The following is a 16,523-nucleotide window of genomic DNA, read 5'->3' as shown; positions in this document are numbered from 1 at the left end:
CTTGAGATTCTCTTCTGAGTGATTCTATAGTCTTCATTTTTGTAACATCTCAAAAACAGTCATTCGATTTTTAATTAATTTTGAACGAAGCCAACTGATGTGATTCTAGTTTATTTTGCACTTACTGCAAATATTGCTTTAACCTAGTCAGTTAACAGGTCACTTACATATGACCTTCACTTGCCATTCTCTCCGGCGCAGAGAATGTTCTCTTCACTTTTTAATGTTTTAACTTTAGACTAATTCACTTTTATTCTTTAAATTGTATAAAGTAGATTTAGCTACAACAAAGTAACATTTTATCATGGCGCAGTCAAATAACGAATCTAACGTGAGAGGAATACCTCCATTTTGGCAAAACCACACCGTAGATCCCCCAATTCCCTGGGAAGGCTGGAGCGATCTTTTTCACTAAGCTATCATCGCTAAAAAACATAGATATTGAAAAACTATTAAATCCTTCGGAAAGACATCATCCTCAACCTCCAAATTTGGAAAATCCGTTGGATGGCGAGACGAAAAACTAAAGAAAGTCGAGAATCGACAGAAATGTTCAAGACCAGAGACGTTATGACGAGGAGGAAAAGGCTTCCATTAAAACAGAAACCAAGAAATTTAATGGAATGCGATTAGAGGAAGCAGATAAAAAAAAACACGATCAGTCTTGTACCTGGCTCTAGAAAACGAAGGAAAAAGAATTTTTGGTCAAAAATTCACAAAGGTGAAAATCATGCAAATTTCATTTAAAGAGTTTTGGGAGTACCTAGCAACCGCTTTTGTCAGAAAGACAAATGTCATATTCGAACGGCACAAATTGTTAAATCGAAATTAACGGGACAGAGAGTGACTCTAACAATTTTGGGGAGCCCTAGCAGAAATGGCTAAAAAGTGTGACATAGCCGCGGGATAAGAAGAATGGATTAGAGATTTTCATAAACAACATGAAAAACTACGACATACAACAGAAACTCTTAACTGAAACCCTTCCTCCGCGAGAAGCTCTGAACGTAGCACTCACTGACGAAAAGGGAATTTAAAACCACCTCAAACTTACAATTAATTTTAAATCCAACGGATCATCTGTACATAAACCGCACAGCCATTTTACTGTAAAAAGAGAACCACATCTCAATTTAGAAAAGAACAACACCTGTATGAAGTGCGGCGGAACTTTTTCAAAAGGTCAACCAGCAGTTTGTCCGGCGAAGTATACTACTTGTACATCCTGTAAATACAAAGGCCATTTTACCAGACTTTGTAAATCTTGTCGTAGAAATGTAAACATTGTAAATAATCAAAATGTAGATAAATACAGATTTTAATCTGTCGGATCTCCCGGATGTAAATACAGACCATGTAAATAGAGAATGTTGTGGCATCATAAACGCATGGTCGGAATCTGGAAAAAGTGAAAACGACGATTACTCTGTATTAAATGTCACTACAATTTTCGACAACGACGGAAAAGAACTGAAAAAATTATTAAAGATTGGCCTCGGGAAAGAAAATCAAGTAAATTTAAATATACAAGTGGACTCTGCTAGCCCGGTTAGCTTTCTCAAGAAGAACTTGTTACACGAACTGATACTTTGAGACTCTTACTTGAAAATCTATCCCGTGGACAAAACAACCAAGGATCTATACTGTGGATTTACTGACAACGCTATAAATATTTCTGGAAAGGTGATACTTCCAATCTTCTCTAATGGTTGGTCACACAACGACTGTCACTTCTTCTTGACCGATGGACATGAGAGAAACATTCTCGGAAATGACAAGCTGCCCAAAGTGGGGATAGAAGTCTCGCAGAAGTATTTTCCACACTTGCAGACAAACAAGACGTGTAAGTCCATAAATTCTATTTCACCAGCAGACAAAGATAGTGAAATCTTAAACATATCAAAAACATTTTAAAACCTATTCCTTCGGATTGGAAAAATAAAAAACCAGATGAAAATTACCCATTTTCACGAACCTCTATAACCCATCCAACTAAAAGGAGGACGAGTCCCCCTCCACTTACTGGATTCAGTTAAAACCGAACTTAACAGATTAAAAGACGAAGGACATATTAAGAAATTAGAAAACTGCGGCGAAGATCGTTTTATCAGCCCAATCGTTATTACTTGTAAAAAAGACAAATCTATCAAGTTGGCTCTGGATTCAAAGTTTATTAATAAATAAATATACAAGAACAAATACCAAATATTCACGAATTGGTAGACAATGTCGCGGCACAAATTGCAAGTAATTCCGTTGGAGAAGTGTGGTTTACCAACTTAGATTTAAAAACCGCATACAACCAACTCGCATTAGAACCGGTAGAAGCAGGTATAAAAAAAGAATAGCTGCTACTCCGATAAAGCGTTGAACAATTCTTTGAATTTCTCAGAGTACTCTTTTTTGAATCCTCCAAATGTGCGCGTGATCTATCTTTTGTCAGTCAAATTTATATTAGTTTTGATTTGATTTTAATTAGGAATATCAGTGATTTAGATTAGAAATGACAAAAAGTCTGTAAAGTTGAAAAATACTTTAAGAGCTTGGTTACTTTAAGTAATAATTACGAGTGAAAATTAATTAGATGAGAGCCTAATATAAAAACTTCCTGTCGCTTTTATGAGCTTCCACAACTTTTTTCTAAAAACTTATAGAGTTTCGTCTGTTCGTTTGAATGAATCCAGACAAACAACTTCACTTTCATGTATCGAACTTTTCTCCGCCTTCTCAATATTGAAAGTTTTTCTACTTCTTGTCAAGGTATAAATTATCTGAACTACCCTAACTATTCACGATTTTGAAGCATGATTCACCTGATACACTCTAACCTGTTCATTTGCATTCCACATTTTCGTTATCATTTAATTGGAGTTAGGAGAAATTTGTCGCATGTATACAAAACCGATTCTATTTTATCGAACACAATCAAAGCGCCAGGTAACCATCCCAACATTATTGAAATGTGTCATTTCTTAGCATTCGGAACAATGTTGAGTTTTTTCTTATTCCTCCCAATTTTGCCAATGAAAAACCAAATGTTCATAATAACTAGCCACAATACCAACCAAAAGTTTTGAAAAACACCCCAAGGTACTAGTAAATATAAGTTTTTATCAGGTATGGTAAAAAATTCCTACGAAGAATTGATCGTTTACCCAAATATTTCGGCCGTTTATTCGATACTTGGACAATCATATACAAATTTGCCCCCCAGTTTCGATTACAAAAACTCACTACATAAATAAAAAGTCAATACTTGAATTGGGAGATACTTTTTACTAAGAAACAATGGTTCAACTAAATGGACTTCAACGCTCTTTTATAAAAGCTAAAAATTCCTATTTGCCGAGTTTTATTATGCATTTGCAAACGCTATTTAGTGGTGAGCGCCATAGACAGAATTATGAAACCAAGTAAAATATTCGCAATAAGGCTTATTTTTGCAAGTACAATTTCTAATCATTTAATTATTATTGGAAACAAATTGAAAACTGATTTGGCATCTGAATCTGCTATATGTCTGCAAACGTGCCACACAATGAAAACAACTCCATAAAAAGACTCTTACCCAATCTCACAATTAAATTGCACGAGTTTTAATAAAAAGTTCAAAAAAAAATTAGAGAGAAATCCCCTTCTGCAAAATACTATAGCCAACTTGTAGGCAATTAGTTCATATGATTATATTGACAAGATATTATTTGTAACATTTGCAATTAATTGATACTTCTAAATAAAAACCTAGTGATGAACAAATGATTATTAGACACCCTCACATCAGTATACGCCATACGTGCATAGATGAATGCAAAAACATATACCCAATTTGTGACTCTTCTTTCAACTTAATAAATAGCCGGCGTAACGTACCCATTTGATAAGAAAAAAAATACTGCATCACATGAATAAACGACTTGTTCGAATTTAGGAAATGATCAGCCTCGAGGACGAAACACTTTTATAATAAAACAGTTCTTTTCCACCCAATTCCATCACAACCACAACTATCGAATTTTTATTTTTATTTTTCAAGCTATTGTAATTCAAAGAAGTTTTTTGTTTGCTGTCAATTAAAAGGATCAAATTTGCTCCGAGAAGTAAATTTGGTGGACATGCAAATTGTCGATATATTCAAATTTAAACGGGCAAGAAAGAGTCAAAAGCCTAAGTGTTGACAGTAACGAACAATTGGACTTCAAATAATCTAAAAAAAAAACTATCGAAAAGCTTAACGCAGCTGTTTAAGGCAAGAAATAAATTGAGTAGGAGACAGGATTTGTAAACAGCATTTCTAAAGATTGAAAAGGAAGATGATGGCAGTTAGTTTGGCCCAGGGGCGGATTTAGGGGGGGGGGGGGCGGACGCCCCCCCCCCCCCCTCAGGGATTCGACCCCCTGCCGACCCAAAGGGTCCCCCCTTTGATACTTTTTCGGAAATCCATTTTTAGCCGACCGACCCTAAAATTTTTTTAAAGGCGCCTTCGGCGCCAATATATACTAACTTTGAGGGGGAGCGCGCGCCAAAAAAACGCGATTTTTTTGTCAAAATTTTTCAAAAATTGCCAAAAAACGGCTTTTTTGACTGTTTTTTCAAAAATTTGCCTGCGGCGCAGAAAATTTAGCCAAAGTAGGGGCAAAACAGTGCTTTGGGAGAGCTCGAGAAATCAATTTGGTCGACCTAAAAAAAAAAAAAGGTCGTCAAAATTTTGGAAAATTTTTTGAAAATCCGCCCCCCCTCGAGAAAATCCTAGATCCGCCCCTGGTTTGGCCTAAAGTTGTATCGAGTTGCAAAACGTTGGAACATAGGAAATTAGTATAAGAGCAGAAGATTTATTTTGGAAAATTTTTGCATGCAAACGCTAACACAGTGCTGAATTATCCGGACTATATGAACAAAACTTGAAATATTTGTTGCGTTTTTCTCAAATTGAGTTGAGATTAGACAAAAAAAAGAACCAAAATCGCTTACAATTTTACCAGAATTATTAAGGTGCAATTTATTTTGCGAATTGTGAAATCAAAATTATACCCCAAAATTGGGTCATTTCAGCTGTTTTAAGTTGATCAAGAACTAAGATAAAACTACCACGTGAACTGATGAAAAATTTATACCAAAAGGAGCCTCGTACACAGCCCAACAAAGAAGGGTAAAATCTGCGCTGTTTTAAATGTTTTAAGGAAAGATTTTTGATTTTAAACAGCAAAAATAACATTTTTTGGCTATCAAGCAAAAATACTTTCCTTTTTACAGCTTTTTGGAGATTTGAACCATCTAGGTCTTTGTTGTGCTGCGTAAGAGGATCCTTGTGCTATACCTGATTCATCGATAAATTTGGTAGTTTCAGCGTAATTTTTGATTAACTTATTACCCAAGGTAACTAATATGGGTTAACTAATAGGTAACTAATAAGGTAACTAATTATTAGCCATTTTTGGGGTGAAACTTTGGCCCAGAAATTCGCAAAAAAATTGCACCATATAAATTCTAGCAAATTTTTCAGCAACTTTGATCCTCATCATTTATGGTCTAATGTCAATCCAATTTGAGAAAAAAAACGCGTTTGAAAATTCAAATTTTGCTCAATTTGTTCTGATAGTTCAAATCAGCACTGTATCGACAATATCGATTGAAAATCAAAATTGCCTACAAAATCTATCAAAAGATGGCAGATTGCTGTTTAATTAATTTTATGTTCCAATGTTTTGCTAATTATATGGCAAAATGTTCCAAAATAATTTTCAGAATTGTTCATTTTCCGATGAAATATGACTTCCCTCTTGCGTTATGAAGCGGTGTGGGGTGGGGTTTAGATATACACCACTCATACCACACTTTGTGTTTATCCTCTCTTCTCCAGAAGTGAATACTAATCTGTTCACCTTTGTTCACACTCACTTGCTGTTTGAGTGGGAACAGAATGGGGAACCAGCTGAACAGACCATCCGAGTGAGTGTCGGGGTTGATGCTGAAGGAGACTTCTTTGTACAGCACGGTGTCGAAGTAACCTGAAAAGCGTCACCGGTAACTGTGCAAGTAGCATAGAAGTTTTCGAAGGTCTTTTCTGTTATAAGGCTCAGAATCATCAAAAGAATATTCAAACTCCTATTCTCAACAGCCAATCTATCAAATTATGTGAAAAAACGAGGATTATGATCTAATTGACGAATAAAAAAAATCCATGTCAGGCAGTTTAACAAAAAGATACTCGGTTCCGACTATATTTTTTTTCGCTGGGAAATTTAAAAATTAAAATCCACTTTCGATCCTGAAAATAATCCACGATTTATTGCTTCAACTAATCTTTCGTAATTGGAGAGCGTAATGCGACTTGCTTTAAGCAAAACATTGCAAACAGACAGTTGGAAAAGAGTCAATAAACGCAACGAAACTGAAAAAACAATAGATTTGCATTGAAAAGGGCTTCAACTTCCGAATTTCAAAGTAATAAATAGGTGGCCCAAAAACTCCTTGAATATACATTTTTGCTGTTCGATGTTCGATAGCGGACTTACTTTTTCTTTAAACAAAGGAAAAAAACTGAACTTAAAAAGACATCATAAGTCCAACCACTATAAATCAAATTCGAAAATGGGTACATGTACGCTGTACCGGTGTTAGAGGAAGTTTATCTCCACACGAAGTTTTCAGTGTTCTACATGCCAAACCCCAGCTGCAAGTGATCCTGCACCCCGTAACAGTTTCGACGAGTTAGAGAGTGTTAGTCAGTTTTGTTACTTGGAACACACGTTGCATGCTACTGGAGACTGTGAAATTGCTATAAACGAGCGTATCAAGAAGGCATGGTTTGCGTTTCATAATCATGGTGGCGTTTTACTCGGGAAACGGGTATTGTTCAAGACACTCAAATTACAACACAAACGCAGGTTACTTGGAAGAAGGAAAGGCGCATGGCCAGAATGATGTGTGGAGTAACCTTATTAGATCGCATTCCATCGGACTCGATTTTGAGCCGACTTGGTATTCAGAAGACCGTTATTGACTGTGTTGAAAAATCTAAATTGCGATGGTTTGGGCATGTCGTGCGTAGAGAAGATAGTAGTCCAATCCAAGAAGCGTATTTCCTTGAGGTCCCTGGAAAAAGACCCAAGGAAAGACCAAGAAAGACATGAGTAGAGGACGTGAAGGAGGAAATGAGAAGACGATGACTGACGGAAGCCGACGCACACAACCGCAAACTCTGGCGCTCGAAGATTCAGGAGCGCCGCGCCGACCCCGTTTGGGCGGGATAAGGCGGCAATGATGATGATCGTTGTGCCTTTTTTGTCAGACTTACCTGGACTTACCATAGTTTTCTGGTGCAGCCTTCAGATCGAAAAGCAGGCTGTTCAAGTTGCAGCACATGCACCTCCTGCAAATGTGGGTTACAAAAAAGATCTCGCAATGCTTCTGGACTGGCTGTAACATCTTGTCAATGATGGAAACGTCTGATAGAACCTTGAAGCATCGTTTCTCAAATGCAATTGCAGAAAATTCGCCCGTTCAGTCACTGCTACTCACATATATCCTTGGAAGAGCTGTTCGAATTGTGCGATAGCATTTTCTCGGTCTTCCCAAATGGCTCCACCGAAGATTTTGCGTGGGCCATCTCAGAGCATATGTATGATTGTCAATAATAGTTCAGTTGCTGATTCCAATTAACAAAGCACCAATTTAAAAAGAAAATATCAATGACCAATAGGTAAATGTGTTAGAACTTGAGGTTCTCTTCTGAGTGATTCTATAGTCTTCATTTTTGTAACATCTCAAAAACAGTCATTCGATTTTTAATTAATTTTGAACGAAGCCAACTGATGTGATTCTAGTTTATTTTGCACTTACTGCAAATATTGCTTTAACCTAGTCAGTTAACAGGTCACTTACATATGACCTTCACTTGCCATTCTCTCCGGCGCAGAGAATGTTCTCTTCACTTTTTAATGTTTTAACTTTAGACTAATTCACTTTTATTCTTTAAATTGTATAAAGTAGATTTAGCTACAACAAAGTAACATTTTATCATGGCGCAGTCAAATAACGAATCTAACGTGAGAGGAATACCTCCATTTTGGCAAAACCACACCGTAGATCCCCCAATTCCCTGGGAAGGCTGGAGCGATCTTTTTCACTAAGCTATCATCGCTAAAAAACATAGATATTGAAAAACTATTAAATCCTTCGGAAAGACATCATCCTCAACCTCCAAATTTGGAAAATCCGTTGGATGGCGAGACGGAAAATTAAAGAAAGTCGAGAATCGACAGAAATGTTCAAGACCAGAGACGTTATGACGAGGAGGAAAAGGCTTCCATTAAAACAGAAACCAAGAAATTTAATGGAATGCGATTAGAGGAAGCAGATAAAAAAAACACGATCAGTCTTGTACCTGGCTCTAGAAAACGAAGGAAAAAGAATTTTTGGTCAAAAATTCACAAAGGTGAAAATCATGAAAATTTCATTTAAAGAGTTTTGGGAGTACCTAGCAACCGCTTTTGTCAGAAAGACAAATGTCATATTCGAACGGCACAAATTGTTAAATCGAAATTAACGGGACAGAGAGTGACTCTAACAATTTTGGGGAGCCCTAGCAGAAATGGCTAAAAAGTGTGACATAGCCGCGGGATAAGAAGAATGGATTAGAGATTTTCATAAACAACATGAAAAACTACGACATACAACAGAAACTCTTAACTGAAACCCTTCCTCCGCGAGAAGCTCTGAACTTAGCACTCACTGACGAAAAGGGAATTTAAAACCACCTCAAACTTACAATTAATTTTAAATCCAACGGATCATCTGTACATAAACCGCACAGCCATTTTACTGTAAAAAGAGAACCACATCTCAATTTAGAAAAGAACAACACCTGTATGAAGTGCGGCGGAACTTTTTCAAAAGGTCAACCAGCAGTTTGTCCGGCGAAGTATACTACTTGTACATCCTGTAAATACAAAGGCCATTTTACCAGACTTTGTAAATCTTGTCGTAGAAATGTAAACATTGTAAATAATCAAAATGTAGATAAATACAGATTTTAATCTGTCGGATCTCCCGGATGTAAATACAGACCATGTAAATAGAGAATGTTGTGGCATCATAAACGCATGGTCGGAATCTGGAAAAAGTGAAAACGACGATTACTCTGTATTAAATGTCACTACAATTTTCGACAACGACGGAAAAGAACTGAAAAAATTATTAAAGATTGGCCTCGGGAAAGAAAATCAAGTAAATTTAAATATACAAGTGGACTCTGCTAGCCCGGTTAGCTTTCTCAAGAAGAACTTGTTACACGAAGTGATACTTTGAGACTCTTACTTGAAAATCTATCCCGTGGACAAAACAACCAAGGATCTATACTGTGGATTTACTGACAACGCTATAAATATTTCTGGAAAGGTGATACTTCCAATCTTCTCTAATGGTTGGTCACACAACGACTGTCACTTCTTCTTGACCGATGGACATGAGAGAAACATTCTCGGAAATGACAAGCTGCCCAAAGTGGGGATAGAAGTCTCGCAGAAGTATTTTCCACACTTGCAGACAAACAAGACGTGTAAGTCCATAAATTCTATTTCACCAGCAGACAAAGATAGTGAAATCTTAAACATATCAAAAACATTTTAAAACCTATTCCTTCGGATTGGAAAAATAAAAAACCAGATGAAAATTACCCATTTTCACGAACCTCTATAACCCATCCAACTAAAAGGAGGACGAGTCCCCCTCCACTTACTGGATTCAGTTAAAACCGAACTTAACAGATTAAAAGACGAAGGACATATTAAGAAATTAGAAAACTGCGGCGAAGATCGTTTTATCAGCCCAATCGTTATTACTTGTAAAAAAGACAAATCTATCAAGTTGGCTCTGGATTCAAAGTTTATTAATAAATAAATATACAAGAACAAATACCAAATATTCACGAATTGGTAGACAATGTCGCGGCACAAATTGCAAGTAATTCCGTTGGAGAAGTGTGGTTTACCAACTTAGATTTAAAAACCGCATACAACCAACTCGCATTAGAACCGGTAGAAGCAGGTATGAAAAAAGAATAGCTGCTACTCCGATAAAGCGTTGAACAATTCTTTGAATTTCTCAGAGTACTCTTTTTTGAATCCTCCAAATGTGCGCGTGATCTATCTTTTGTCAGTCAAATTTATATTAGTTTTGATTTGATTTTAATTAGGAATATCAGTGATTTAGATTAGAAATGACAAAAAGTCTGTAAAGTTGAAAAATACTTTAAGAGCTTGGTTACTTTAAGTAATAATTACGAGTGAAAATTAATTAGATGAGAGCCTAATATAAAAACTTCCTGTCGCTTTTATGAGCTTCCACAACTTTTTTCTAAAAACTTATAGAGTTTCGTCTGTTCGTTTGAATGAATCCAGACAAACAACTTCACTTTCATGTATCGAACTTTTCTCCGCCTTCTCAATATTGAAAGTTTTTCTACTTCTTGTCAAGCAAGGTATAAATTATCTGAACTACCCTAACTATTCACGATTTTGAAGCATGATTCACCTGATACACTCTAACCTGTTCATTTGCATTCCACATTTTCGTTATCATTTAATTGGAGTTAGGAGAAATTTGTCGCATGTATACAAAACCGATTCTATTTTATCCTACACAATCAAAGCGCCAGGTAACCATCCCAACATTATTGAAATGTGTCATTTCTTAGCATTCGGAACAATGTTGAGTTTTTTCTTATTCCTCCCAATTTTGCCAATGAAAAACCAAAACTAGCCACAATACCAACCAAAACTTTTGAAAAACTTCCTACGAAGAATTGATCGTTTACCCAAAAATGTCGGCCCTTTATTCGATACTTGGACAATCATATACAAATTTGCCCCGGCAGTTTCGATTACAAAAACTCACAACATAAATAAAAAGTCAATACTTGAATTGGGAGATACTTTTTACCAAGAAACAATGGTTCAACTAAATGGACTTCAACGCTCTTTTATAAAAGCTAAAAATTCCTATTTGTGCCGAGTTTTATTATGCATTTGCAAACGCTATTTAGTGGTGAGCGCCATAGACAGAATTATAAAACCAAGTAAAATATTCGCAATAAGACTTATTTTTGCAAGTACAATTTCTAATCATTTAATTATTATTGGAAATAAATTGAAAACTGAGTTGGCATCTGAATCTGCTATATGTCTGCAAACGTGCCACACAATGAAAACAACTCCATAAAAAGACTCTTACCCAATCTCACAATTAAATTGCACGAGTTTTAATAAAAAGTTCAAAAAAAATTAGAGAGAAATCCCCTTCTGCAAAATACTATAGCCAACTTGTAGGCAATTAGTTCATATGATTATATTGACAAGATATTATTTGTAACATTTGCAATTAATTGATACTTAAAAATAAAAACCTAGTGATGAACAAATGATTATTAGACACCCTCACATCAGTATACGCCATACGTGCATAGATGAATGCAAAAACATATACCCAATTTGTGACTCTTCTTTCAATTTAATAACTAGCCGGTGTAACGTACCCATTTGAAAAGGAGAAAAATACTGCATCACAAGAATGAACAAATTGTTCGAATTTAGGAAATGATCAGTCTAGAGGACGAAACACTTTTATAATAAAACGGTTCTTTTCCACCCCAATTCCATCACAAAAATCGAATTTTTATTTTTATTTTTCAAGCTATTGTAATTCAAAGAAGTTTTTTGTTTGCTGTCAATTCAAAGGATCAAATTTGCTCCGAGAAGTAAATTTGGTGGACATGCAAATTGTCAATATATTCCAATTTAAACGGGCAGGAAAGAGTCAAAAGCCTAAGTGTTGACAGTAACGAACAATTGGACTTCAAATAATCTAAAAAAAAAACTTTCGAAAATCTTAACGCAGCTATTTAAGGCAAGAAATAATTTGAGTAGGAGACAGGATTTGTAAGCAGCATTTCTACAGATTGAAAAAGAAGATGATGGCAGTTAGTTTGGCCTAAAGTTGTATCGAGTTGCAAAACGTTGGAACATAGGGAATTAGTTTAAGAGCAGAAGATTTATTTTGGAAAATTTTTGCATGCAAACGCTAACACTGCTGAATTATCCGGACTATATGAACAAAACTTGAAATATTTGTTGCGTTTTTCTCAAATTGAGTTGAGATTAGACAAAAAAAAGAACCAAAATCGCTTACAATTTTACCAGAATTATTAAGGTGCAATTTATTTTGCGAATTGTGAAATCAAAATTATACCCCAAAATTGGGTCATTTCAGCTGTTTTAAGTTGATCAAGAACTAAGATAAAACTGCCACGTGAACTGATGAAAAATTTATACCAAAAGGAGCATCGTACACAGCCCAACAAAGAAGGGTAAAATCTGCGCAAGATGTTTTAAATGTTTTAAGGAAAGATTTTTGATTTTATACTGCAAAAATAACATTTTTTGGCTATCTAGCAAAAATACTTTCCTTTTTACAGCTTTTTGGAGATTTGAACCATCTAGATCTTTGTTGCGCTGCGTAAGAGGATCCTTGTGCTATACCTGATTCATCGATAAATTTGGTAGTTTCAGCGTAATTTTTGATTAACTTATTACCCAAGGTAACTAATATGGGTTAACTAATAGGTAACTAATAAGGTAACTAATTATTAGCCATTTTTGGGGTGAAACTTTGGCCCCGAAATTCGCAAAAAAATTGCACCATATAAATTCTAGCAAAATTTTCAGCAACTTTGATCCTCATCATTTATGGTCTAATGTCAATCCAATTTGAGAAAAAAAACGCGTTTGAAAATTCAAATTTTGCTCAATTTGTTCTGATAGTTCAAATCAGCACTGTATCGACAATATCGATTGAAAATCAAAATTGCCTACAAAATCTATCAAAAGATGGCAGATTGCTGTTTAATTAATTTTCTGTTCCAATTTTTTGCTAATTATATGGCAAAATGTTCCAAAATAATTTTCAGAATTGTTCATTTTCCGATGAAATATGACTTCCCTCTTGCGTTATGAAGCGGTGTGGGGTGGGGTTTAGATATACACCACTCATACCACACTTTGTGTTTATCCTCTCTTCTCCAGAAGTGAATACTAATCTGTTCACCTTTGTTCACACTCACTTGCTGTTTGAGTGGGAACAGAATGGGGAACCAGCTGAACAGACCATCCGAGTGAGTGTCGGGGTTGATGCTGAAGGAGACTTCTTTGTACAGCACGGTGTCGAAGTAACCTGAAAAGCGTCACCGGTAACTGTGCAAGTAGCATAGAAGTTTTCGAAGGTCTTTTCTGTTATAAGGCTCAGAATCATCAAAAGAATATTCAAACTCCTATTCTCAACAGCCAATCTATCAAATTATGTGAAAAAACGAGGATTATGATCTAATTGACGAATAAAAAAAACCATGTCAGGCAGTTTAACAAAAAAGATACTCGGTTCCGACTATATTTTTTTCGCTGGGAAATTTAAAAATTAAAATCCACTTTCGATCCTGAAAATAATCCACGATTTATTGCTTCAACTAATCTTTCGTAATTGGAGAGCGTAATGCGACTTGCTTTAAGCAAAACATTGCAAACAGACAGTTGGAAAAGAGTCAATAAACGCAACGAAACTGAAAAAACAATAGATTTGCATTGAAAAGGGCTTCAACTTCCGAATTTCAAAGTAATAAATAGGTGGCCCAAAAACTCCTTGAATATACATTTTTGCTGTTCGATGTTCGATAGCGGACTTACTTTTTCTTTAAACAAAGGAAAAAAAACTGAACTTAAAAAGACATCATAAGTCCAACCACTATAAATCAAATTCGACCATATATATATTTTTAAATTTCCTAAAAAAAGCATCATTACCACCTATATAAGAGTCTGAACTACGATCCTCAGGTAACTTCTGATAAGACATAATTCCCAAATACCATAAAAATAGAACTTTTCCCAAACGGTATAAATTTCAAGTTTTCCAAGACACTCAAACGCTTTCTCAACTAACATTTCTCCTTTCTTTAGGAACGAGAAGATGTGTGAACAAGATTTGAATTTATTGCTTCCAAACAAATGCTGAATGACAGTTTTGCTAGAAAAATTGATCACACAAACTAATTAGTAACAACTTATGCTTTTAATAATATATTATGCTTTAAAAATATGACCGATAACGCTAATGGGAAAAACTAAATGAGTAAAACTTTGAGTCTACAAAAGTTCTTAAATGACACACGCCAATTATGAGTCTACCAAATTACTAATTAACGCAAGCCAATTATGACGCATTAGCAGTACCAGTCAATTTGAAAAAAAACTATCAAACAAAATGCCTCAATTTATAGAGCAGACGCATTCTAGCTAGCATACGAAAAAGTTCACTAAAAATATTCGACCCTGCCCAGGTTCGAACCCTCTTATTTTGTTGCTAGTCTCCTTTCCTACCTTTACGCTACAGATCCATGATACCTTGATGCTAAAGTGAAATTTGTAATATAAAAGTCTGTGTTAATATCCTTAGCATTGGCAGTACTTAATAGCTGGTTATTGATCAAACTGAACACATTTTGTCGCAACAAAATTTGCGTCGCAGCAATATTTGCTACTTAGGTTGGAAAAATAAGAGAGTTCATACTATAACACAAGCTTTGCTTGTGTATACAACAATTGAATTGACAACTTAACTACGTTTCACACCTTGTTCACTTAAAAAAGCTCTCAAAAAACTTTTCAACGCAATTGTTGATTGTAAATTATGCCATTTGGAAAATATCTAATTTTTATGCCATTTGGGAATTATGCCATTTGAGACGTAATCCGATCATCAACTGTTGAGAATTTGGATATCAATTTTAAAAAAAGATCCAAATTCAAACCGCAAAAATTACAATTGAGCGTGATCAAATTTAGAGACTTTTTGCTTCGTTCATTGAAACTTAATACGTTATCTAATATCACAGGACAAAGAATTTGCAAATTTATGATTTCAACGAGCAAATTAACAATTTTTTTTCACGTTTTTGTCATTTTTCTGCAACTATCTAAGATATAAGTGTTTACATTTTAACCAATGCGAAATGAAATTATTTGGGTGGAGCTAGTCGAATCTAAGTTAGAGAAATCAATCGTAAAATTGGCAGTATATCATAACTAGGTTCAGAGATGTTCTTGCTGGCGAAACACGTTCGCAAACATTTTAAGTAATTTGACTTTATGGGCTCAAATTGTTTCTTTTGAAAGCCGATGTTCTTCTATTACTCTTTATGTCGCGGAAAAACAAAAGAGAAAATAAAAATAGTAACTGAGCCCGTCGTCAAAAAAAACGGGTCTTACCTGTTTCGAAGAAACAGATATTAAAAAGTCGTGGACACTGAAATTTAGCAGCAATACCCTGCTTTTGAGTCCCGTTCATAGTTCGAAGCAGTAACTTTTGCTAAAAAATGCCGGACTAACAGTTCCTTTGATGGCATTTCCCTATCATCGGCACAAAATTACTCATGGATATTTAGCCGTTATTTTGCAGAGAAATAAAAAATTTAAAGAAAAAATTGGTTCATTTGCTCGTTAAATCAAAAAGTTGCAACTTCTATGTCAGTTGACAGAACAACTCCATCCAGGACTACCATTTTTGCGATGCAATAAGCCGCAGAATAGATATTGCTGTATTGTACGAGCGTTTTGATTTCCTGCGGAGAGTTCTAGGGAGCGTGTTTCTGGCTGGAGGTTCGAGGCCCACACTACACCTCCTCGAACTTCTAAGGCTTGAGGCTACACATTGCAGTCCAGAAAAAATCAAGGGCTATGAAAGACGAGCTTACCTGCAATTCCGGTGATCAAAGACGTTGCTTGAGATTCAAAATCCACCACATTCTCTCTTCTATTGTCGATTTTCTCATCCCAATTCGGATGTGTAAAAGTAAACAAAGGTTTCACTTCGCCTAAGGGCGTAAAATTAGACAGCCTAACTACATATGGTGTTTCTAAGCAATGCTCAGTAGGCTTATCAAGCTCTCGACTGTGAATGCACTCGACATGTAACATATGACTTGATATGGGAGCTATGTAAGAAGTATAGCTGGTCGGAATACTAATCGCGTCTGGTTTTAACAACCCGAGAGCTCCGTCTAGACATTCGGGCGATAGTTCGTTGTCACCGAACGATCCGAGAAGTTCGCTGACAATGATGTCGGCTTTTTCTTCCAAGTTCGCATCTCGCATATCCGAGGCTATTAACTGTACTTTGTCATTCCACATGTGTTCTAGTTTGAACTCTAGGGTAAGGAGGGCGTTTGGATTCTTTTCAACTGCATAGAGGATATAGTTGTCAAATGATTCTAAACTGGCAGCTTCAATGCAACAGGTAACGAGTGGACCACGACCAGCTCCTAAAAATGCTTCTGATTTTCAGTCATACGAAGACTCATATAAAATTGATTTATTTTGCGAGGAAACAAACAATTAAAAGCCCATTTGGGAAGATTAATATTTTATTTTCAAGTTTTTTTTTACTCAAAACTTTATTTTAACTATGTATGTTTCCAACAA

The 16,523-nt window shown here is 35.6% G+C and overlaps 1 protein-coding gene across 3 annotated transcripts in view; it reads right to left on the bottom strand.

Moving 5' to 3' along the window:
• Positions 1 to 16,523, bottom strand: part of LOC134854908 (protein arginine N-methyltransferase 5-like) — a 568,964-nt gene that overhangs the window by 41,310 nt on the left and 511,131 nt on the right. For 2 of the 3 annotated variants that reach the window (XM_063871303.1, XM_063871304.1), the window contains exons 7-8: positions 15,797 to 16,363; positions 12,866 to 13,224 (exon numbers count right to left, since the gene is read on the bottom strand). The exons of the other annotated variant lie outside the window; for it this stretch is intronic. In XM_063871303.1, the coding sequence (XP_063727373.1) occupies positions 12,968 to 13,224; positions 15,797 to 16,363 (824 nt within the window). In that variant the 3' untranslated portion in view covers positions 12,866 to 12,967. Of the gene's footprint in view, positions 1 to 12,865; positions 13,225 to 15,796; positions 16,364 to 16,523 lie in introns of those variants that run through there. 3 annotated transcript variants of the gene reach the window in all.

The sequence above is a fragment of the Symsagittifera roscoffensis genome, chromosome 9 (genome assembly GCF_963678635.1).
Source record: "Symsagittifera roscoffensis chromosome 9, txSymRosc1.1, whole genome shotgun sequence".
Lineage (NCBI taxonomy): Eukaryota > Metazoa > Xenacoelomorpha > Acoela > Convolutidae > Symsagittifera > Symsagittifera roscoffensis.
The sequence above is the reverse complement of the archived record's forward strand: the minus strand, read 5'-3'. Positions and strand labels throughout refer to the sequence as shown.